Consider the following 25,066-nt stretch of genomic DNA (forward strand, 5'->3'; position numbering starts at 1 on the left):
TTGTGCCAGTGGTTGAATTGCTTTCTGATCACCCCTGTGACGATGGGGGGGGAGGGGGACGGGGGGGGGGGAGGAATTCAAGTATTGATAAGGGAGCCACTTCTTATAGGAAGCATGGCTGGTATAAGGAGATTCTTGGGGGAGTTCTGACACAGATTCTTTTTTTTTTTTTTTAAATATATTTTATTGATTTTTTACAGAGAGGAAGGGAGAGGGATAGAGAGCTAGAAACGTCGATGAGAGAGAAACATCGACCAGCTGCCTCTTGAACACCCCCTACCGGGGATGTGCCCACAACCAAGGTAACATGCCCTTGGCCGGAATCGAACCTGGGACCCTTCAGTCCGCAGACCGACGCTCTACCACTGAGCCAAACCGGTTTCGGCTGACACAGATTCTTAATTTCTATTGCAAAATAAGTGAAAGTCTAGGTCGGAAAGAGGTGGACTAGGGCCTGCACACTAGAGTCACAACCTCCTTGAATCAGCTTATAGGCAGAGACCACTTAGAGTTCAGGGACCCTTGAGGATGGGCCCTCCAAATATTACACTTCTGCCTTCCCCCTCACTTCCTGCAGTGGGACCTATGGCTTATCTATGATACCTGCTCCTTCTATAGAGGCCCAGTGCACAACTTGTGTACAGGTGGGGTCTCTTGGGCTGGTCGGCGATTGGGGGAGATTGGGGCTGTCTCACCCAGTCCCGATGGGGCCGATTGGGGGCGGCCAGCCGTAGGGAGGGACCATGGGAGTTTGCCCGGCCACGGAGGTTCGCTGTGGGAGCACACTGACTACCAGGGGGCAGCTCCTGCATTGAGCGTCTGGCCCCTAGTGGTCAGCGCGCATCATAGCAGCCGGCCGATGGGTCAACCAGTTGTGTATAGATAGGGCAAGACTATGGATTTGGCTGTAGGATCAGGGTAATTGTGGATACCCTCCGATGCCTCTGTCTAGACATTCTTTATCGTGTTTGGATTTGTCCCTGACGGCAGCTATCGAGCCTTTCCCCCCAGGAAGCAGATGGTTACATTCCCCGAGGGAAATGTGGGGATCGGGACAGGCAGCTGGAAGTCCGAAGCACGGGCAGTGAAATAGCTAACGCTTGCCTGCGGCCGGTCAGGCAGTTCCCGAGGATTCACAGGGCACCAGAGCCACGCTTCCCTCTGGCCAGGCGGCTTTCCCCCCAGTCTGCTGGGTTCCCTAACTCCTACGTCTTTCAGGCCACCTGCCCCCTCTCACATGAGATGGCTTTATTATTGGTGTCATTCATGCTGTTCTCACCAAACCCAAATCCCGTTAGCTGTCTATATCTATCAATCATCTATCTATCACCTATCTATCATCTATCTATCATCTATCTATCATCTATCATCTATCATCTATCTATCTATCTATCTATCTCTATCAGCTATCTATCTATCTATCTATCTATCTATCTAATCTATCTGTCTATCTCTATCATCTATCTATATCTATCTATCTCTATCATCTATCTATCATCTATCTATCTATCTATTTATCTATCTATCTATCTCTATTATCTACCCTGTTTCTCCGAAAATAAGACAGTGTCTTATATTAGTTTTTTCTCCCAAAGTTCTGCTAGGTCTTATTTTCAGGGGATATCTTATCTTTCCATGCGCTAGGTCTTATTTTCCGAGGATGTCTTATTTTCGGGGAAACATAGTATCTGTCTATCTCTATCATCTATCTCTATCATCTATCTCTATCATCTATCTATCTGTCTATCTCTATCATCTATCTATATCTATCATCTATCTACCATCTATCATCTATCTATCTATCTATATGTATATATATATATCATCTATCTCTCTATATATGTATATATATCATCTATCTCTCTATATATATATGTATATATATATCATATATCTATCTATATCTATATCTATCATCTATCTATCATCTACCTATCTATATCTATCATCTATCATCTATCTAAAACTTTCTGCAACTTCCAAGTTTCTACAATGAACACATTCTGTGTTTACATTGGAAATATATGTAATAAAGGTAGATTACCAAAACACTATGATAAAGGATCATTCAGGGAAACCAAACTCCCCTCCCTGAAGGCCTGGTCGCCCCCAACTGCCCTCCCCAACCCCAACCTCTATGACCCTCCAGGAGACCCTTAGTCGGAGTCTGGACACTGCGGATCCACAGGCGCCCACCTGTGAGGCCAGAAAGGGGTAAACTCTCTCAAAATAAACCTGGTGGCCTGGGAAGAGCCACCCTACAGCAGAGACGGGCGGGGAACCGTTCCCCAGAGTGTGGGGCGCGGCTACAGCGTGTGGACAGGTCCAAGCCTTGGACTGAGGAGAGGGCACGGTCCTCTCACGGCCACGTGCACGTCCCAGCCTGGAGGGCGGAGCCTCCCAGCACCATGACAGCCAACAGCTACAGTGGTAAGCTTGAACCTGTGGTCCGAACACGTGGCCCCACATGCCTGAGTGATATCGGCTGCAAGTAAACAAAGCTCGGTCAGGTGCATGTACTTGAGTAGGATCAAGTAGGGCTGAGGGACACCTCCCTCCCCCTCCCCCTCCTTTACCCCCACCCCCCCGTTCACAAATTTCGTGCACCAGGCCTCTAGTTTTATCTATCATCTATCTATCATCTATCTATCTATCTATCTATCTATCTATCTATCATCACCTATCTATCTCTATCAGCTATCTATCTATCTATATAATCTGTCTATCTCTATCATCTATCTATATCTATCATCTATCTATCATCTATCATCTATCTATCATCTATCTATGGAGAATGTTGTAAACATCTTGACCACACTTTTTAAAAAAATATATATTTTATTGATTTTTTTACAGAGAGGAAGGGAGAGGGATAGAGAGCTAGAAACATTAGATAAAGAGAGAGAAATATCCATCAGCTGCCTCCTGAACACCCCCTACTGGGGATGTGCTCACAACCAAGGTCCATGCCCTTGGCCAGAATCAAACCTGGGACACTTGAGTCCGCAGGCCAATGCTCTATCTGCTGTAGGGGGGAGTGTGCAGGAGGCAGCTGATCAATGTTTCTCTCTCATTGATGTTTCTAACTATCACTCTCCCTGTAAAAAATCGATAATAATTAAAAAAAAAGAACTGACCCTCTCCTCATGACCTGCCCTGATGCTCCTTCCCACAGGACCATCGGGGCTGTGAGCAGTCAGATGCCACAGGACGGACTTCCATTTGAATATACACAAGCTCTGAGGATACGGGAGAACAAGGGGCTCTGGCAAATTCCAGGGGACGTGGCTCAATGGAAAGTACACTCTTCTATCTTAAGAGTGGACTCCGATCACGTGACGTGCAGGGGATTAGGAGGATGTCAACCACAGGGCATCTCCTTTGTGTCATGGAGCCAGGGGCACAACAATCCCAAACTGGGGATGGGGCAACCCTCTGCAGTGGCCGGCAGTGACCCCAAAGGCAACCTGGCTGGACATCTCTGGTCATGATGGATGCACAGGCATGTTCAAAACCTAGAGGCCTGGTGCACGAAATTTGTGCACAGGGGGGTGGGTAGAGGAGGGGGAGGGGGAGGGAGGTGTCCCTAAGCCCAGCCTACACCCTCTCCATTCTGGGACATCCCTCTCACAGTCCAGGATTGCTGGCTCCCAACTGCTTGCCTGCCTGCCTCATCAACCCCCTAACCACTCCCCTGCTAGCCTGATCAACATCTAACTGCTCCCCTGCTAGGCCGATTGCCCCTAACTGCCCTCCCCTGATGGCCTGGTCGCCCCTAACTATCCTCCCCTGCAGGTATGGTCGCCCCCAACTGTCCTCCCCTGCTGGCCTGGTCCCCTCCAACTGCCCTCCCTTGCAGGCCTGGTCCCCCCAACTGTCTCCCCTACAGGCCTGGTTGCCCCCAACTGCCCTCCCTGGCAGGTCTGATCACCCCCAACTGACCTCCCCTGCCAGCCCTGTCACCCTTAACTGTTCTCCCCTGCAGATATAATTGCCCCCAACTGCCCTTCCTTGGAGGCCTGGCCCCCCCCAACTACTCTCCCCTGCAGACCTGGGTCCCCCCCCCCCAATTGCCCTCCCCTGCAGGCCTGATCACCCCCAACTGCCCTTCCCTGCTGGCCCAGTCACCCATGTCCTCCCTTGCCAGCCTGGTGCCCCCCAACTGCCCTCCTCCTCCAAGCCTGGGCCCCCCTCCCAACTCTCCTCCCCTGAAGGCCTTATCACCCCCAACTGCTCACCCTGCAGGCCTGGTCCCTCCCCCCGCCCAACTGCCCTCCCCTGTAGGCCTGGTCCCCCCCCCCCACAACTGCCCTCCCCTGCAGGCCTGATCATTCATAAGTGTCCTCCCTTGCAGGCCTGGTCCCCCCACAACTGCCCGCCCTTTCCAGCCATCTTGTGGCAGCCATCTTGTGTCCACATGGGGGGCAGCCATCTTGTGTTGGAGTGACGGCCAATTTGCATATTACTCTTTTATTAGATAGGGTTACCTCCCAATCAGCCATCTTGTGTCCACATGGGGGAGGCCATCTTGTGTGTTGGAGTGATGGTCAATTTGCATATTGCTCTTTTATTAGATAGGAGGACTACCTCCCAATGAATCTGGAGGGATAACCTGCCAAGTTGCCTGGGATGTTTCTGGGGGTGAGATCAGGTTTAAAACAAGGGAAATGACTCAAGTTAAACACCTTTTCACCTCAGGGAAGACTTAGGGATACAAACTTTAAAGAGATTCTAAACCATATTAAAATTTTTATGTTATAGGATCCTTCTTATTTGAATCTCATATGTAAATAAGGTTAAAATTTTAAATACTGACTCAAGTAACTGAAATCCACTTGTGGTTAACAAGTGTGGGGGTTACAAGTATTATATAAGTTCCTGTTTTCCCCCCAGTGACCCTCTCCAACCGCCCCTCCCCCCCCAGGCCTTCAGCACCCCCTTGTCTGCGTCCATGGGCCGTGCATATCTGCACATGAGGTCTTTGGTTGATTAAGTCCCACCCACCCATCCTCCCCCGCCTCCCGTCCGAGATTCCCCACTCTGGGCCATGCTCCATGTTTCTGGTTCCACTCCGTGCATCAGTTTATTGCTTAGATTCCACTGGAGTGCGATCATGTGATCCTTTCTCTGACTGGCTTATTTCACTCAGCATGATGCTCTCCGGGTCTCTCCATGCTGTCTCAAAGGATAAGAGACCCTTCTTTTTTACTGCTGCATAGTATTCCATGGTGTGAATGTACCACAGCTTTTTTATCCACTCGTCTACCGATTAAACACGATTAAAAATGTTTTAATTGCATAAACATAGTTAAAAGTGGGGAATCGTGCATTTGAAAAACCCTCCGAATATGCAATATGCAATACTTAAAACTGAAAGAAGGGTTTTAGGGCAAATGTTAAGGCCTCAGAAGGCACTAAGTTTTTGGATTTATAATTTAAAGAACTATATTTAATAATCCCAGACGCTTAAAATGGATAAAAGAAGAGACTGAGAAAGATCTTATTGTTAACTTTATTTTTATTGATGCTATTACAGATAGATATAAGAACCACAACCATATTAAATCAAAAACCTGTGCACAGAAACAAGATGGAAAAAAACATATCAAGATGTTAACCACACTCTTTGGATGATGGAAATATGGGTGTTAATCTCTTCTACATTTCTGCAACTTCCAAGCTTCTATGATGAACACCTTCTGCGTTTACAATGGAAATATATGGAATAAAGGTGGATTACCAAAACACCATGATCAAGATCCTTCAAGGAAACCAAGACAAAACTCTTCACCGTAATCCCACAACCACACCACTATTTCTTAACGACCCTCCACATCTCTTCCCATCTTTGACTCTATGCATACTTATCATTAACGCCCTAACAATCACAGACTGGTGCACAGACAGATGTCAGTAGGAGCTGTTAGGTGCTGGGAATATGGGTGGATTCTTTTCTATTTGATTGAATTCCCCCAAATTCTGAGTATTATATTTGCAATGGGAAAATACACACATAAGATTTAATAGCAAAACACCAAAGATCACCCAAGGGATTTGAGACAGAATATTGAACCATTAATTCCACAACAACAACACTATGTTAATGAATCTCCACGCTTTTTCTCACTGAAGACTGGATGCTCACATGGTCAACATTCACCACACGTTTGTGCACTGGGACAAGATGGAGGAAACAGATCCAGATATCCAGGTGTTGGGAACATGAGTGATGTTTTTTCTTTTCTAATTTGTTTTTTCTTTTCTAATTGTATCTTCCAATTGTTTTTTTTTCCTCTGGGTATGTATTATGCTTGTGACAGAGGCATAATAAACTTTTTCTTTTTTAATCAGAACACTATGACTAAGGAACATTTGAAAACAAGGGCAATAGAAATCAACTTTGAATGCACGTTTCGACACGGTTCTAATCATAAACTGTGCACAGAAATAAGAAACGATATATTAAAGGGTGGATCTGTCTTTGGACGGTGGGAATATGGTCTGTTTTTTTTTCCCTCCACTTTTATTTTCCAGGTATTTGATAATGAGTACCAATTTTGTTCACAATGGAGACGTGACTATAAACTTTTTAGTAACACTACCGTTAAGAACATCAAGGAATTTAAGAAAAATAATGCTCAACTAGAAGCCTACAACAACAACACAGCAGCTGCTGACTAAAAGCATACGTTTTTAAACAGTTATAATTGCAGTATAAATATAATTCTGTATCCTGCTTTTTCCACTTAATATTCTGTAAATATATTTCCACGCTACTACATAACTCTGCATGATTATCTTTTTTAAAACAGCTGAGCAAGAATCAGATACGCTCACTTAATCGCTCTATCTTTTGGCACCGAAGTTGTTCCTAAGTTCTCACTAGCACGAGGCTGGAACGGACACCCTGACGTTTGGCGAGTGGCTTTCCGAGAAGGAGCCACCGATGGACGCTGCCAATGGGGAGGAACCGAAGCTCACCCCAATGTTGGCCATGGCTCCCTTCTCCGGGGCCTTGCTGCTCCCGGATGCCCGTTCCAACCTCCGGCCTTTTTTTTTTATGCAGCGGGCCCTCACCGATACCATGCCCTCCAGATGGCCCCCTTCTAAGCTGCCCAGGCCGTACCCTCGGCGGCCGGGCCTTCCAATCCAGTCCAGATGTTTCCCTCTGTCCGGGTCCTCACCCTCCCAGGTCTGCTGCTGGGTAAGGACTCCCTTCTTTGGCTTACTCCTTCCCCTCCGCGCCCCCAGTCTCGCCACCTCTCTGGACTGGGGCGCTCCCGCGGATCTGACACCCTCTCCTCTAGCCCTGACCACGCAGATGGAGGCGCGTGAGATCTGGGCACATTTTCCCAAACCAAGTATGGGCATGTTCTTTCTCAAATCATTCTGCTCTTATCCTTTGTTCACTTCTTCATCAGATCCACTTTTGAATTTTTTTTCCCAAATTTTCAAATTATTTTTCCAGTCAACTCAAAGCCGAAAAAAAAAAAAAAAAAAAAAGAGAAAAAAGAAAAAAAAAAAAAGAAAAAAAGAAAAATCTCAATAGTCGTGACGTGAGGGGGAGGGGAAGCAAAAGGAGCACACGTGGCCCACAGGAGACGACACGGGGACCACGAGCTATGAGGTCGGTCTGGAACTGATGGGCATCAGACCAACTGGGCACTAATGACGGGTGGCTCCAAAGTCCTGGGGGAGGGGCGAAAGCGGGCAGAACAGCTGGTAACAAAACAAATTAAGGCTGCTGGGAACCTGAGTCCATGTTAAGCTTAGGTTGACTGTAAAGAAAGCTCTTCTTTCAAAAAAAAAAAAAAAAAAAAAAAAAAAGAAAAGAAAAGAAAAAGAAAAAGAAAAAAACAAGTCAGGCAGGGGGCGGGGGGCGAGGGTCGGACGGGTGAGGACAGGAATGGGTCAGGAAGAGAGAGCTCTCGGGGTGCGTGCTCCTGGCGCCCAGGCGGCGCCCAGAGCGAAGCCACGCTGCTCTCGTCGCTTAAGGCAGAAAGCGCACCCAGAGCGGCGACAGCCGTCACCGGCGCCGTGTTCACAACCCTCACAGGCACTGGCGTCATCTAGTGATGGCTGCAGCCCACTCTCTCAAAGGCAAAGCAGCAAGGGGCACGGGGAAAGGCTGGGAGTTTGGGGACTCAGTAGCGCACACACATTAAGTTGGCTAAACACACACACATGCTCACAGTATTTCTGCATGAGGATCACTGCGAGGTACAGTGTGGCAAGGGGTCAACGGGGGTCACAAAGGGTCAATCCACAGATTGCAAAAGGCTTTACAGCATCAGGTGCCAAGGAGCTGGTGTAGACATGATGGCCGAGAAGGAAGCTCAGAGAACGTCTCTTCTCAATGAGCACAGAGGAAAGGCCATGTGTCTTGCATGCCTACACCTTACAGGAGTATTTCAGGGTAAGGGAACAACACAGTTACTCAAAGAGATACTCGGGGGGTGAAAATAATGCACAAGAAAGCTTTCACAGGAACGAAGGTATCTGCAAGTATGGTGCTCATTTCCTCATCCCAAGAAGACGGAAGTGTACCACGGAGGTATCTCTGCACGGTAAACTGTTACTCTGGTGTCGTGAGTCCAAGTTCCTGTGACCACTGCTGGCTACGATTCGCTACGCTATGTACAGATCAGGAGAAGGACAGGTGGGGCACACAAGTATTTGGTTGGGGCTATTTCTGTAGTCTCCGGCCGCCTAGGCCTGTCCCCCGCGCTGACCACTGGGACGGAAGGGAAGGGTGTGCTGTGGCTTCCCCGATGCGCACTGGTGTGTGCCGGGGAGTTCAGACAACGGAACCGCAACTCCTCCTCCTCGGTTCCTCTCCGTCCGGGCTGTCGAGTCAGAGTGTCCGGGCCGAGCTCAGGGTCCTGATGGGAGTGGGCTGCGGTGAGTTCTGGAGGGCAGGTCCTAGGGAAGGGGAGGCTCGCGGGCCGCCCCGCTCTCAGCCGGTGTGGGTGTTCTGGTGTCGGGCCAGGGAGAGGCGGTCGTGGAAGAGCTGGCCGCAGACGTCACACTTGAAGGCCTTGTCGTCGGGCTTGTCGCTGCCGAGGGTGCTGGTGCCGGTGCCGGTGCCGGTGCCGGTGCCGGTGCTGGTGCCGGTGCTGGTGCTGGTGCCGGTGCTGGTGCCGGTGCCGGTGCTGGTGCCGGTGCCGGTGCTGGCGCTGGCGTGCCCGGCCGGGTGGGCGCTCTCCCCGAAGCCGTTTCCAGACTCAAAGATGATCACGCGGCCGTGGGCCTGGCGGTGGTCCCCGTAGGCCGAGGTGCTGGTGAAGGTTTCCCCGCATTCCCGGCAGTCGTAGTACGGCTCTTCGACCTGGATCTCCTCCTCCTCCTCCGCCTCCGCCTCCGCCTCCTCCGCCGCCTCCGGGTCCTGGGATCCGGCGCCCTCCGGCTCGTCGGTGTCCTCCTCGGGCTCCTCGGCCTTCCCCTCCGGCTCCTCCTCCCTCTCCTCGGGGTCTTCGATGCCCACGCCGTCCGGCTCGTCGGCGTCCCCGTGCGGCTCCGCGGCCTCCCCCTCGGGCCCCTCGGCCTCCCCGCTGGGCCCCTCGGCCTCCGCGCTGGGCCCCGCGGCCTCCGCGTGTGAGCTCTGGATGCGCAGGACTTGGCGAGGAACGAGCACGCTGGCCTCCACCCGCGGGGCGGCCGCCGCGGCCCCCTCCTCCTCCTCGTGGGACTTCTGGTGGCTGGTGAGCACCGTGTTGTGGAGGAAGGACTGGCCGCAGTCCTTGCACTCGAAGAACGGGGAGACCCCCTTGGGGGGCTCGGTGAGGAACGAGGTGTGCACGAAGGAGGCGCCGTAGTCGTAGGGCTCGGCGCCCTTCTCGTGGATCTTGCGGTGCTCCCGCAGGGCGGCCCTGCTGGGGAAGGCCTCTCCGCAGACGCCGCACTGGTGGCGCCGCTCCTCCGGGCTTCTCTGCAGCTGGGCGAGGGCCAGGCCCGCGCTGGCGGCGCCGGCGGCGCCGCTGCCCCTCGGGGCCGGCTCCTGGGAGCCCGCTCCCGCGTGGAGGGCCAGGTGCTCGTTGAAGACGGAGCCGTGGATGAAATCTTGCCCGCACACGTGGCACTGCAGGTACAGGCCTGTGGGACTGGCCTGGGGGGCCCGGAACCGCTGGGGGCTGACGAAGGGGTGCAGGAAGGGCTCGCTGTACCTCTGGTGGCCGTAGTAGGGGTCTTGCTCATGCACTTTCTGGTGCTCGAAGAGGAAGGAGCTGTGGACGAAGGACTCGCCGCAGGCCGGGCACTCGAAGAGCTGCTCCCCGGTGTTCTCCCGCTGGTACTCGCCGACGGAGTGGGTGTGGGCGGCGGACTGCGCGTACTCGCGCGTGTCCACGAGGTACTCTCTGCCGTGCACTTTCTGGTGGTCCTTCAGGTCGGCCCGGTCTGCGAAGCCCAACCCGCAGTCCTTACAGCCGTAGATGGAGTCTTCAGAATCTTCCTCCTCCTCCTCTTCCGGCTCTTCGTACTCTGACCTGCCACGGCCTGCGCCCCGAATGACGGAGCCTCCATGGAACTCTTCGCAGGCGTAGATTTTCTGATGCGGGCCGAGGGCTTCGGTGGCGGCGAAGGACTGCCCACAGTCCTTGCACCCTGGCACTGGGCGTGGGGCGTAGCTTGTCGGCGCTGGCTGTTCTGCACGGCTCATTCCCATTGGCTGTCGAGGACGGCTCGTCTGTGCCAGCTGTGGCTGTTGGATGGCGCTCCTCCCCCCTGGTTGCAGGGCGTGGATCAGCTCCACTGGCCGCCGACCATAAGTCTCGACGGGCTCTTGGACGTAGCTCATCTCCACCAGGTCTTCGAGAAAACTCTTCTTTCTGGGCTGCTGGATGCAGGTCATGCCTTCCGGCTGCTGAATGCAGGTCATGCCTGGGGGCGGCTGGATGCAGGTCATGCCTGGGGGCGGCTGGATGCAGGTCATGCCTGGGGGCGGCTGGATGCAGGTCATGCCTGGGGGCGGCTGGATGCAGGTCATGCCTGGGGGCGGCTGCATGCAGGCCCTGCCTTCTGGCGGCATCATGCAGGCCCTGCCTTCTGGCTCTTCGGCGTAGCTCTGCACGGGCTCTTTCACGAAACTCATGCCCACTATCTGCTCCAGCAAACTGCTCTGCCCTGGCTGCTGAATGCAGGTCAGGCCCTCTGGCTCCCGACCATAGCCCACCTGCACGGCCTGGTCAGCGTAGCTGGTCTTGGGCTCGGCGGAGGCCAGGCTGCGGATGACCGAGCGCTCGAAGCCGGCGCCTCCGAGGGGCTTCCTCCGGTGGTGGGTCTTCTGGTGCTCCGCGAGGTCGGCGCTCCGCACGAAGGCCTCGCCGCACTCGGGACACTCGTAGAGCTTCTCGCGGGGGCGGACGGCTTCCGGCCCCCCGAAGGGCAGGGGGTGGACCGCCGGCGGCTCCCAGGCCCCGCGCTCGATGTTCTTCTTCTTGGCGCGAGCCTTCTGGTGCTCGGGGGCGCTGGCGCCCTCCGTCTTTATCTCCACGGCGCCCTCTGCGCCCAGGCTCCTGGGGGCCTCGGCCGCGGCCGCGCGGCGGATCACCGAGTCCTGGTAGTTGTTGTTCTTGTCCGTTTCCTTCGGGCTGGCTCTGAGGAAGGTCTGCTGCTGCTTGTCGTTCAGGCTGGAGGGCCCTCCCCTCGCGTGCCGCTCCCTCGCGATGGGAACTCTGGGGAGCTTGAAGACGGGCGCGCTGTGGATGACAGACCTCTCGCTCTTCTGCTCCTCGGAGGTCTCCCCGGCCCGGGCTTTCTGCTCGGCAGCGCTGGCGCTGGTGACGGTGGACGTGGCCGCCGCCCTCGGCTTGGCAAACGTGGGCCCCACGGCACTGTGACTCTTCGGGGCTCCGGCGAAGGACAGGCTGAGAATGACGGACCTCTCGTTGAGCTTCCTCCCCAGGAGCCTCAGGGACGGCTTCTGGCTGTCGTCGGGGTTGGAGCCGACGGCGAAGGCCCTCTGGTCCTCGGCCGCGGGCGGCCTGGTTATGGTGTGGCTCCTGCGGGAGCCGGGGAAGGGCGCGCTGCGGATGACGGAGCTCCCGCAGGCCCCGCCCTCGTAGAGGTGGCTGCGCGGAGGCGCGGCGGGGGGCTCCCCGAAGCGGGGGGGCTGCCCGAAGGCGCCCGCGGCGCCCCTCACGCCGTAGAGCTGCTCCTGCAGGAAGGAGCCCGGGCGCCGCCGCAGGGGCTGCCCGGGGAGGAAGGCCTCCTCGGCCGCCTTGCCCTTGCTCTCACTCGGGTTGGCCCGGGAGTGGGCCTTCTGGTGGTCCTTCAGGGAGGAGCTCTGGCGGAAGGTCTCCCCGCACACCTTGCAGGCGTACATCTTCTCCTTGGCCCCCAGGGCGTACATGCGCTGCAGCTCCTGGAAGGCGGGGCCGGGCTTGGGGCCCTCGCCCTCCTCGTCGCCCCTGCCGTGGGCCCTCTGCTGGTGCTCGGCCAGCGCGGAGCTGTGCAGGAAGCTCTCCTTGCACACCTTGCACTCGTAGAACTTGTCCTTGCCGTACATCCGCTGGAGCTCGCTGAAGGTGGGGCTGGGCAGGAAGGGCTCCTGGCCCTCGGCCTTCCCCTCGGCCTGGCGCTCCCGGGCGTGCAGCTGGCAGTGCTCGGCCAGCTCGGCGCTCCGCTCGAAGGCCTCGCCGCACTCCTTGCACTCGTAGCACCGGCCGCGGGCCGCGTTCCTGCGGTTGATGGAAGCGCTGTGGATGAAGGCCTCGCCGTACTCGTAGAGGTTCTCTCTGGTGTGCATGATCTGGTGCTCCACGAACTCGGAGATGACGGCGAACTCCCGCCCGCACTCGTCGCACACGTAGGGCATGGGCGCGAACTCGGGCGGCGGCACCTGGGAGGCGGGGGTGCTGAGGCCGCTCATGCTCAGGGCCTTCCTCATGTCGCTGCACTCGAAGGGCTTCTTCCGCGGGGAGCCCCTCTGCTCCTGCCCGGAGCCCTTGGCGTCGGCGTCAAACTGATAGCGCCGCTTTCTCTCCAGAACCCTCTTTTTGGGAACCAGGTTGGGGTTACAATCGAAGGCCCCTCCCCCACAGGCGCTCCCCGCACAGGCGCTCCCCTGGATCACGGACTGTCTGTTCAGGTCGAGGTCTGGCCGTCTGGGGAGCCTCAGGAGCCCGTCGCTGGCTTCTCTGGCCCGTCCGGGCGCGGGGTTGCGCGAGGCCTCCTGGTTGAACTTTTCCATGATGGCTCCGTGCGAAGGCTCCTCCTCGCAGATCCCACGGCGGTGGGCTGGCTTCTTGGCCTCAGGCGCGGCTCCCAGCCCTGGAGAGAGACACCGAGGGTGAGTGCCCCCTAGCTCCCGCCTGTGCGGAGCGACAGGAGGTCTTCCGTGAAGGCGGTGCGGACAGGACTGCCAAAGGCCTGTCGGTGCGGCCGGTCCGCGTCTTAACGGACGCGATGCCGTGGGGATGCACCTCTGCGGACATCATTGGCCTATGGCAACGCTCCTTTCCCGTACCTCAGCCCGAGCCTGAGCACGCTGAGTGAGGACTCACTGTGTGTGCGTGTGTATGCATGTATGTACGTATGTACGTGTGTGTGTGTATTCGTGCCGCCTCGCCGATCCGAGTGGCCGCTGCGCATGTCTCCCTAGAGCTTACCTCGGCTGGTGCTGGGGTAGGCACTTCTCTGTGACCGTGAATGGCCTTGTGTCATGTGGGAGTGGCCATCGTCCTCGGCAAGCTGAAGCCCTGTTCACAATGATACGACAGCTCACACTCGAGTTGGGGACCAAGTCTCAGCACCATAAAGTGATGTCTGCCCTTCGCTGAGCCACCACACAGGAAGCAGCCCAGAGCCAATCCTCTGGACGTCTTGAGCTCGCAGTTTCCCTTCCTCACCACCGTTCCTTAGCTCGTTCTAACCGGGAGGGAGGTGGTCCATCCTCCTGACTCCACCTCCACGTTCCTACCGAGGCCTCCCGTCTCCCTACCTCCACTCATCCCTTTAGGCTCCGCCTACTCCCGAGGCCTCTCCCCTGCCTCTCTGAAACATGGAGCTCCTCGGGGCTCCGGCCTCACTCAGGACCCTCCAGCTCCCTCCGCCGCGCCAGACCCGAACGGCGGCTGCTCTCCCGGGCCAGGCGGCCCGTGCCGAGTGTGTGTCTCAGCCTCTGCGGTCACCGCCTGGAGAGGACCAGCTCTGGGCAGTGCCTTCTCCGTGTTCCCCCAGAACCAGAGGATTTCTGAACAACAGAAACCTCTTCATTTATGTTTCTGCTTTGAGCGCTTTCAAAGCTTTCCGATTCCCCCGGACGTCCAGACAGACCGAGGTGGAGAGACGAGAGAGGAGGGTGGCGGGCGCTCCGTGCCTGCAGGGGCGGCGGCTTACCCAGCAAGAGCAGCTTCTGGTAGTTCTCCATGTTGTCCTTGATGGAGTTCTGAGCCTTCCGGTCCTCGGTCAGCTTCACCATGTCCTCGTATGACATCGCGTCCTGAAACAGCAAACACAGACGCTCAGGGGGCCCGTCGGAGGGGCGCGCAGCGAGAGCAGGACGCTGGCGACACGGGAGCTACGACATACAAAGGCAGCAGGAGTGCTCACAGCGTTTGGGGTTCTGAGTGGTCCAGGTCAAGGTTAACTAGGGGCCTACTTTGTACCTACCTTGGCGCTATAGTCTGAGGAAGATCCAAAAGACGTATGACACACATTCCTTGCCCTCATGCAGCTTATAATTTGGTTGGAGAGAAAAGACTCGTGAAACAATTAGAGAACAATAAGCAGTAAAGTGGGTACAGGTATCAGTGCTAGCAGGCTTCGTGGAGGCTGGACAGTGAGCCAAGGTTTGTAGAGAGCCTTGGGGGGCATTCGGGGGTGGGCAATATTGTGACACAGAGAGAGGGGGATGCTGGGAAAGCTTCACCAGGCTAACCATCAACTACACATGGCATGTGCGGGGAACAGGAAGAAAGTGTGTTTTAGCAGACATCTGGTCAGGAAGTGTGACTGAGGCCTCCCACACCTGCGTGCGCACAAACACACACGCACACACACACACACACACACACACACGCTTTGCACAACACGGCTACACTGCGGGCTCCTCTGGGCATGTAGAAATTCCAAATAAGCCGGGGGGGGCGGGGGCGGAGGGCTTAAGCGCTAAGTGCCTTCCATTCACAGCTGTCTGCTGTGTTCTAATGGGTCCTTTCCTTAGAAAACTTTTAAATTCCCTGTATGACTCAGTCTTCTATACAGAACCTTCCGGAACCTTTTCTCACTGCTGCACTGAACATGGCTGCTCTCAGAGGGCGTGGTCCGGGAGCACAGCACCAGGCTGAGGCGCGCTGAGGGAGGGAGAGGGACCGTGGGGAGCCGGCCCGTTGCAGAGCCGCGGGAAGAGCGGGTGAAGGGAGGGCGGCGCCATTTGGAGCCGAGTGGCCGGTGAGCACCTCGGGTTGGTCTGTGAATCGGGGAGAAGGGCCTCGCCGCCGGGCGTGCTGTGGGGAGGGGAGGCTGCTCTCGGGGGGCGTGTGGTTCACAGAGGAAGTGCCTCTGGAAAGACTGGTGATGTGGATAGCCCACTGCGGGGGCAGCATGGAGCTCGCACACGCCCCGGTCTGACACGGAGCCCCAGAGGGCGAGCACGCCGCGCTCCGGTCTGTCCCGGGGCCTCCAGGGAGGAGAGAACGCAGAGGAGAGGGGCTGCGCGGGGAGGTGCATCTTTGGGGGATACAGGAGCACAGGCACCGGACTTGGAGGAGAGCGAGCGGCCGGGCCGGGGACGGGCACCAAACCCGCCGGAGAGGCGGCCAGGAGCCCACGCCTCGCCTGGGCTGGTGAGAACCTCACACGGGGTGGCCCGAGGGAGCCGAGGGTCCCCGTGCTGTTTCTGTTGTTAACGGGCCCGAGGGCAGGGCCAAGGGGAGGGCGTTTTCCCGTCTGCCTCCATCTGCCCAATGGGAGGGGGATAAATGCACATCACACCGGACGGCGATGCGCTGACAGCAGCTGCTGCCTCGGTGTGGACTGTGCACCAGCACTCGGGGGAGCCCGCAGCCCTCCCTCTGCGTTGTAATCCCCAGCGGGACCCCCAGCTGCAAAGCTGCACCCAGTCCCGCAGGAGCGGCTGCTGGGGCGGGGCGGCACGCAGGGCACTAAGAGGAGCCCCCTGAGCAGGAGGGAGGCCTCTGACCCCCGGGGGAGCGGTCACTCCGGCCACTGGCTGCTCTGGGGACCCGTCCAGGAGTAGCGGGGGCTCCCGGCCCAGGCGGGGCCTTAGGGGCAGATGCATGCGCGCACACGCGCACACGCACAGGCGCACACACACACACACACACACACACACACACGCGCTCTGTGCCAGGACGAGCGCGGGAGCGAGCGGACACACACCTGGGACTGCAGCTCGCACTGCATCGTGAGGCTGCGGCGCCGCCCTCTCTCCATGGCCGTGTTCCGCTCCATCGTGGCGGGCAGGGAGAGGTCCCGGTGGAATAGGCCTGCGGGAGAGCGGCCGTGAGGGCAGGGCAGGGCAGGGCAGGGCCCGGGGCCTCGGCGGGCGTCAGAACCGGGCTCACCTCTGCGGAGGATCCGGTAGGGCCAGCGCTCCCGCGCGGCCAGCTCTCTGCTGCGGGCCCTGCGCTCCCGCTCCCGCATGCGGGCCCGCTCCCAGGCCCGGCCCCGGTCCCAGGCGCGGTCCCAGGCGCGGTCCCAGGCGCGGTCCCAGGCCTGGTTCCAGGCTTGGTCCCTGTCCCAGGCTCGCTCTCGATCCCAGTCCTGGTCCCAGTCCCGGTCCCGTTCCCGTTCTCCTGCGAAGGCCAGACATTGGGGTGAGCACCGCGCTGACCTGTCCCCCCAAGTGCTTACTTCAGAAGCTCCGCCCCTGCAGACACTCCCATCGGTTCCCCAGGCCGTCCAGGACCAGGTCCACCTCCAGGAAGATGGCCGCCAGCCCCTCTGCCTCGTCACCGAGCCTCTCGGTGTGCCCCCTCCCCTGAAGCCACGCTCCTTTAAAAAGGTCTGACTGTGTGACTCCGAGGCCGAGGGTTGACCTGTGAACTAGGAGGTCAATCCGATTCTTGATCAGGCCGTACGTATGCCTCCTCCCCCGGTTACGGGTTCAACCCCTAGTGTGGGGCGTGGAGGCGGCCGATCAATGATTCCCATCATTGATGTTCCTATCTCCTCCTCCCTTCCCCTCTGAAACCAATAAAAATATATTAAAAAGGAGGACTGATTTTTAAAGAATTGTCCACGTTCTCTGAAGAACTGAGACAGCGATGGAGCCCTGCCCGCCTGGGCAGGCTGCGGGTGGGGCTTGAACAGCCACTGCCACCTCCCAACGGCAAACGCTGCCACCCCAGATGCCCCCCGCATGTCACTCTGCGGCAGGCCGATCTGTCATCAGTGAGCCTGCGCCCCCCTCAGGTCTCGGAGCAGCCGCGGCTACCCTGGGGACGGGGACGGGGGCGGGGGCGACCCCTCAGAGGCCCCGGCGCCACTGCGTACCTTCGGCCATGGCAGCCGCGGCTGCAGCCCGTCCAGGTCGGTACTCAGTGGAGAAATAGGGGGTGCGCGGCGGGCGGAAGTCTGCTCCGTTCCGGTTCATGTTGTCTTCGCCCTGGGCGTCACTGTCGTCTACGAGGACAGGACGCCCGCTTAGAGCCGGCCACCCCCTGCCCACCCTCTCGCGTGCCCTCGTGCCCACCGCACCCCACCTCCCGGGACCTCCTGCCTCGCCCCCAGGCCTACCACACCCTCCGGCCTCCAAAAGGGAGCCGGCCCCGGTTGGTAGCTCAGTGGTTGGAGCTCCGGCCCAAGGACAGAGAAGTCCTGGTGGGTTCCTGCCAAGGGCACGCACAGCTCCGCTGCAGGTCCCCGCCCAGGAGGGGCCTGTGAGGGAGGCACCCACAGGTGGCTCTCGTTCACGGCCATGTTTCCTCCCTCCTCTTCCACTCTAGAAATCTATGGAAAAATGCCCTCGGGTGGAAGATTAAAAAAACAAAGGGAGCCGGGGCCACAGCAAGAGACATGTGAGGCTCCTCATGGGCCCTCGCCCCGAGCCTCACCCTCCCTCCCACCTCAGGGGGCGGCTGGTTTGTAGCCCTGTGCTTCTGCTCCCCAGCCCCCCCCCCCACACCCCACGCTGGCCGTCCCCGGAGGGCGTGGCCAGCGGCAGTGGGCGTGGCCAGCGGCAGTGGGCGTGGCCAGCGGCAGTGGGCGTGGCCCGCGGCAGTGGGCGTGGCCCGCGGCAGTGGGCGTGGCCCGCGGCAGTGGGCGTGGCCGCCTCCGCCTCACCTTCCGGCTCGTACATCTCCTTGTACATCTCCAGGAGGGACACGAGCTTCTCGCAGGTCTGCGGCCGCCGGGCCTGCACCCAGGGCCGGATCCTGGCGGGGAGGATACTCAGGTACTGCTCGAGGACCAGGAGCTCGATGATCTCCTCCTTGGTGTGGATCTCCGGCTGCAACCAGTCGAGGCAGAGGTTTCGGAGTTTGAGCAAGGTCTTGCGAGGCCCTACGTATTCCACATAGAGGAAATTCCGAAACCTCTGGTGAGAAAACTCAGAGTCAGTCGGACTTCCTCCGACGATGGCATGCGGGTCCTGAGCCAGGTCACTGTCTGGCTCGTATGGGTCTGGGGCCCAGGACTTCTTGATTTTGCCGAAGTAAAAGCGCCTTGGCGGCAGCATCTTTCTAGAGAAAGCGGTCAGCTGAGCAACCGAAACAGGTGACGGGAAGAACGCAGCAGCCGTGAAGCCAGTGGGGACCTGCGGAGCGCAAGGAGACACACGTGCCGGGGTGAGGCCCGGCGGCCTGCGGGGGAGGGGTCAGCACGCCTCTGCGGAAAGGCGGGGGGGGGGGGGGGCAAGCGGTGCGTCATCCCCACCCCCACCCCCAGAAACACACATACGTGCGCACACACACACACAGGACCGCAGGCACCGGCATGCCTCCGGGCACCGCATGCACTGAAGGAGCCAGGTCGCTACTGATGGGGCTTTTGTTTTGTTTAAAACAGATATATTTCCATTGATTTCAAAGAGGAAGGGAGAGGGAGAGAGAGAGAAACATCAATGATGAGAATCATTGATCAGCTGCCTCCTGCACGCCCCCTATTGGGGATCAAATCTGAAACCCAGGCCTGTGCCCAAACCAGGAATCAACCCATGACCTCCTGGTTCATAGATGGATGTCCAACCACTGAGCCACACCGGTCAGCACTACTGACCGGTTTTATGATCCTGGGCAATTTACTCTGAGTCCTGGCATCTGCCCAGATTCTGCAAACGAGGAACCAGAGACCACCCCCCTTTGAGGACCATGAAGCTTCCGTAAGCCAGAATGCCTGAGAGGCTCACCACCCGCCCTGGCCGGTGTGGCTCTGCGGATAGAGCATTGGCCTACGGACTAACGGGTCCCGGGTTCAATTCCGGTCAAGGGCACAGGCCCGGGTTGTGGGCTCGATCCCAGGGTGGGGCGTGCCGGAGGCAGCTGACCCATGATTCTCCCTCATCATGGATGCTTCCATTGCCTCCGCGCTTGTTATGTGCTGCCCTGGTGCGAAGTGGGCAACACGTGAGAAAATCTCAGGCTGGGGCTGCGTGGACTCACGGGCTCTCCTTCTAGAGAAGGAGGAAACCACGCACGGCACACGCTCTTTTAAAAGGACAGCTGCAGGTGTAAAATTAAGCTGCCCAGCCGGTGTGGCTCAGTGGCTGAATGCTGACCTATGAACCAGGAGGTCAGGGTTCGATTTTAGATCAGGGCACAAGCCCAGGTTTCTGGCTCATCCCCAGTGTTGGGGGCGTGCAGGAGGCAGCCAATCAGTGATTCTGTCTCATCATCAATGCTTCTATCTCTCTCCCCCTCTGAAGTCAATTAAAAAAAAATGTATTTTTAAAAAATATTGTTTTGTTTTAATACGTCTAAAGGGGAAAAGGTGTTCCAATTGTTTAGGAGTCAAGGCTGTGAGGTGGTCCCACGCCCTCCTGCTGTCATGGCTACGCTCTGCTGAAAACTGTTCTCCACTGTCTGTCCCCCTGGACCAGCCCCTGCGGCCCCGCCCTCCTGGAGGAGGGGTGGCAGTGCCAAAGGCACTGGAAGCAGCGGACAGCAAGTGTCCTGGCTGAGCCCTGGCTCAGAGGGCGGCCTCGGCGAGGGCGGAGGCCTCCGGGAGTGGGGGAGAGCACAGAGCCCCGCCCGCCGGAGACAAAACCGGGTCCCCGACAAGATCCAGCCCAGCCTCTCAGAGACAGCGGGACACGCTCAGGCATGCAAGTCACCTGTTGGAACAGATCCTCTCTGGAACTTCCAAACAAGCCACTACGCACAGGAACAGTCAAAATGCCAGCGACCTGCAGACATTTCACAGGAAGAGATACAAGACGAGTGACCAAGGAAGAAACGTAAAAAAAAGCGCCCAAGACCCATCCTCCAAATGGCCATTGGGGGTGAGGTCTTGTCCACCGCCTTCAACAGAGGACCATTTACTGTGTCACATGCACCAGCTGGGAGCAGGAAACAGAACACCTCGGGTTCTCTCTGTGAAACCAGGCGAAGGTTAGCACTAACGCACTCCGACCACTCGCTCCAGGAAAGAGGCGTGAGGACTGAACACTGTCCTCACTGAACATCGTTCTAGAGTGCGAGCTAATTACAGACAAAGAAACACATCTAAGGCATAAAGAAAGGTGTAAAACTGTCATTCTCTTAGGAACCAATCGGGGGATGTTATAACTTAATAAGGAAATAACTTATAACAGACTCCTCAAATATGTGTCAACAATCCTTTTTTTAAGTGGGAGGGGCTCCAATATGAAAAAGCAGCACCTCCATAAATGAAGTTACAATAAACAGAGGCACCCCCCCCAAATTAATGTATATCATCTCATGGGATTTCCAAGCGTGCTGGTGGGAACTGCACAGCGGCTCCACTGTAACCTGGAAGAACTCCATTTAGAGCAATATTCTGAGGATTCGTATGTCAAAAGGCCAACAAGCCAAACAGGACATTTCAGAAATATATATATATATTTTCTGTTCTGGACACTCTTGTAGAGCAGGCGTATGTCGTAAATTGCCATAAACGCAGTGAGCAGTGGCACGTCTCACTGCGACCCTTCAAGAGAGGGGTGTAAAGGTTAGTGCTTTACAAGTGTATTTGACCATGGGATTCTTTTACTTTATTTTTTCCATCACCAAGAAATAGTTGGATAAATCTTGGGGTGAGAACGTTATTTTACAGTATGATGCCTAAAGGCAGAAAGATGACATGGAAATAAGAAGTGATGGTCTTGCCTACACCAAAAAGCCAAAGAAATTAAATAACAAAAGAAAGCCACTTGCAATTTATGACAGGAAGGCTGATTCATTTAAGAATCATAATAAGTTTACTATACATAGTTGAGTAGGCAGTAGTCCATGGAAATGGCATTGGAACATAATAAGGGATATGTAGATTTTTTCAATAAGTAGGAATAGGAAAACTAGCCAATCATTAATTTGAGGGGGGAGATCATACCATACATAAAAATGCTAAATCTAAAATAAAAATGAAATAAAATTTTTATCACCTAGGAGCAGGAAAAGGTGTGTTTTTTTTAGACTGAACTTATTAAATTTTTTAAAAGTTTTTAAATTTTCATCTTAGTCAATTGATTGGGGTGACATTGATCAACATTAATATTCTAGAGGCCCAGTGCATGGATTTGTGCACCAGTGAGGTCCCTTGGCTGGCCTCAGGGGTCGGGCTGAAACCGGCTCTCCAACACCCCCCCGAGGGGTCCCAGATCGTGAAAGGGTGGTTCTTGGGTGATACACCCTAAAATCGGGCTTCCTCCCCTCCGGTCCAGAGTGCATCACTCGATAACCACAGCTGCCAAGTAACAGCAGCTCAGCAGCTCCTGCACTGAGTGCCCTGCCCCCTGGTGGTCACTGCGTGTCATAGCTACCGGTCTGAGCATCTGCCCCCTGGTGGTCAGTGCGCATAATGACTGCTTAGCCGTTTATATAGATATAGATATATAGATATAGATAAAGACACCAGTCTGAGTGTCTGTCCCCTGGTGGTCAGTGCACATCATGACCACTTAGCCTTTTATACATATAGATACCAGTCTGAGCTTCTGCCCCCTGGTGGTCAGTGAGCATCATGGTTGCTTAGCCTTATATATACATATAAACTAGAAGCTCAGGGCATGAAATTCATGCATCAGGGGGCCCTCAGCCCAGCCTGTGCCCTCTCACAATCTGGGACCCCTGGGGGGATGTCCTACTGACAGCTTAGGCCTGCTCCCCGGGAGCAGTCAGACATCAGCGTTGCCATGGAGGCGGGATAGTGCACTTACCCACTGCCGTGACCCTAAATCCAAGCCACCACCTTTCCCTCAGACCTGAGGGTGGCCTCCTGGCACCCACCGTTTCAACCTTCCCCTTCTGAATCCTGCAACCAGATGACATGTTAAACACAAGAATCTGATCATCGTGTGACTGCCCCGGTTCGAGGCCGCAGTGGCTTCCCGTGGGCTGCAGCCACGTGCTCACCTGTCCCCCACGTCCATCCAATGCCGACCGAGTCCTTCCTTCGCTCCAGGAGTGTTGGGCTGTGGGCTCCCCTCCCGTTCCCTCAGAAACGCCCACGTCTCCTCTCCCAACACCCCCCTCCCACACTCCCGCCCGCCGCCCTTCAGGGCTCACCCTCCATGCCCCTGGCTCCCTCCGGGAGGCCCCACACGGCCTCTGCCGGGTTAAGGTAACTGCCCAGGGCGAGTGCCTGGTCTCACCATCACGTGTTCAATGCCTTTCGTTACTTAACACGCCGTGAGCGCCAGGGACGCGCTTGCTTTCCCCGGGGGCGGGTTTGTGGTGACTAGTGACTCGTGCTTCTTCCATTGCCCAGGGAGAGAGAGAGGAGGCGCGAGGGGGTGGCTGATGGCAGGAAGAGTGAGGATACCAGGAAGCGTGGCTCGAGGCCAGGGAGAGTGTCCAGCGAACACGGGACCTACCCGGAGTGTGTGTGTGTGTGTGTGTGTGTGTGTGTGTGTGTGTTTTCTGAGAGCGCCGAGGGTGCTGCGGCCGTGCGGGTGGGCCACGGGTGCGAGGAGGAGGAAGGGGGTGGCGCCATGCGGCGAGAAGTCGAGTTCGCTCACCTGGACTCGGCCACCGGGCGCTGGGATCAGCCAGCCGTCGGGGAAGAGGGCAGAAGATGGAGAAGGCAGAACTGGGGAAGGAAAGGACTCGGCCACCTGGCGCTGGGTCAGCCAGCCGACGGGGAAGAGGGCAGAAGATGGAGAAGGCAGAACTGGGGAAGGAAAGGAAAACGTGAGACGTCACGTGGGCTCTGCCATGACCGGTTCCTCCCGCGGGGGGAGGGTGATGACGGCACTCACAGGGCTCGGGGGAGACCAGGACAGCCCTCCCGGGGGCAGGGCCACATGCTCTTGGGGCCCAGGCTGTCCCCTGGGCTGTCAACTTCAGAAGCCTGCCCACTGGCTGGGTGGCACTGGCCACTCGCTACGGGCAAAGGCCGTGGGGCAGGGGGGCGCGTGGCGGAGAAGGCACGGTTATTCACTGCCAACGACAGGCCAGGGACTGGGTGTGGCACCTCACTTTTATGGTCTCTTGTTGACCCCCACCACGTGCTCTTGCCTCACCGAAAAGCAGAGGCCCTGAGGACTCAATCTCAGAGCTCATGGCCAACTATTACAGATCGAACTTTGGGGGTAAAAAATCGGCTTTTGTTTCCCATGCACACCACGTGGGATAACGATGGCGTGGGTGCCCCTCAGGGAAGGGAGGTGAGGCTCCGGTGCTGCCATTTAATGGCTGGCGATGCAGGGCGGGACCCTGAGCTCCACCGCGTGTATGTAAGTGACGGGAAGCGCCCAGCTCCCATAGGCCCTTGTTGCTATGGTCACATTATGCTGGGGCAGTGCTATCAGCAGCGAATCTTACAGAACCTTGCATAGGCTCTCGGCGTGCTCCCGGTGGGCTCTGCTAACGCTATCACTAGCGGGTGTATGCTTTAAAAAAAAAAAAAAAAAAAAAAACTTTGGGGAGGGAGGACATGTATGGAAGTGGGGGGGCAACAGTAATATATGTACACATATAATACCTTAATAAAAAAATAAAAAATAAAAATAAATAAATAAATAAACTCAGCCCGGGAAGCGGGTCCTGCAGCAACAGTGCCACACCGCATATGGCTGTGCGCATGCGTGGCCCCTGCCCGGCCCCTGCCCGCCCGAGGCTGCCCTCCCAGCAGGAAACCCCGCCCCATTTGGATAGGCCCCGCCCCTGCCCGCCCCCCACCTCCCTACCCCGCCCCCAGGCCCGCCCCCCCGCCTCTCATGCCCGCCCCCAGGCCCGCCCCCCTGCCCCCAGGCCCGCCTCCAGCAGAGCCGCCTCCCGCCTCCCGCCCCCTGGTGGCCATCCTCGCGCCACAGTCCTGCCCCTGCAGGCCCGACCCTTCCCGCGAGGCCTACTCGGTCCCCCGGGCCCCCACACCCCGCCGCCTCCGTTCTCTCCTAAGTGACCCCCAGAACTGCGAGGTGAACCTGGCCCCCCACTTCTGGCGCTGCTCTGGCGCCCCTCAGAGGGAGCAAGGCTCTTGCCGCCACGTCGCGCGGCCACGTAAGATGGCGCCACTGCGGCGAGCGCGCTGCTGGCAGCTCTGCGCCTGCGCAGCAGGGACAGCGGAGGCGGCTCGGAGCCTGCAGCCCCCCCCCCACCCACCCGCCCGCAGCCCCTCCGCCCTACCGCCCTCCGAAGGGCGCCTTGTGCAGTAAGCCTTGGCTGCGGCCTCCGGGCTGACCCCAAAGCCCCGCCATCCCTCAGGAGAGGGCTGTTCTGGAAGCCTCTGGCCGCCAATAGACAGCGCCAAGACGGGCCGGGGTCTTCAGCGCCACCTGTCACTCAGGACAGCGCGGCCCCGCCCCCGAGGCCCGCCCCACCGCCACTCAAGATGGCGCTTGCGCAGAAGGCCTGGCGGACGTGGTGCGGATGGGCGGGGCTCCCCAGGCCCTCCCAAGCCCCACCCCTGCAGCGTCACCTCATTTATTCATCACGGGGCGGGGCCGGCCCACCCTGGGCTCCACCCCGGCTGGGCCACTAGATGG

General features: G+C 57.3%; 1 protein-coding gene across 1 annotated transcript; it reads right to left on the minus strand.

Annotated features, from left to right (window-relative positions):
• Positions 1 to 8,956: 8,956 nt before the first annotated feature.
• PEG3 (paternally expressed 3) lies at positions 8,957 to 24,752 on the minus strand (the record flags this gene model as incomplete). Its single annotated transcript, XM_084906851.1, has 10 exons — positions 24,708 to 24,752; positions 23,099 to 23,169; positions 20,234 to 20,305; positions 18,247 to 18,718; positions 17,458 to 17,586; positions 16,527 to 16,757; positions 16,342 to 16,448; positions 14,338 to 14,440; positions 13,608 to 13,697; positions 8,957 to 13,269 (listed from the first exon to the last, which is right to left on the minus strand). The coding sequence occupies exons 4-10, from the start codon at positions 18,638 to 18,640 to the stop codon at positions 8,957 to 8,959; spliced, it is 5,367 nt and encodes a 1,788-aa protein (XP_084762977.1). The 5' UTR covers positions 18,641 to 18,718; positions 20,234 to 20,305; positions 23,099 to 23,169; positions 24,708 to 24,752.
• Positions 24,753 to 25,066: the final 314 nt, after the last annotated feature.

This window comes from Pipistrellus hanaki (genome assembly GCF_964339955.1).
Source record: "Pipistrellus hanaki genome assembly, chromosome: 15".
Lineage (NCBI taxonomy): Eukaryota > Metazoa > Chordata > Mammalia > Chiroptera > Vespertilionidae > Pipistrellus > Pipistrellus hanaki.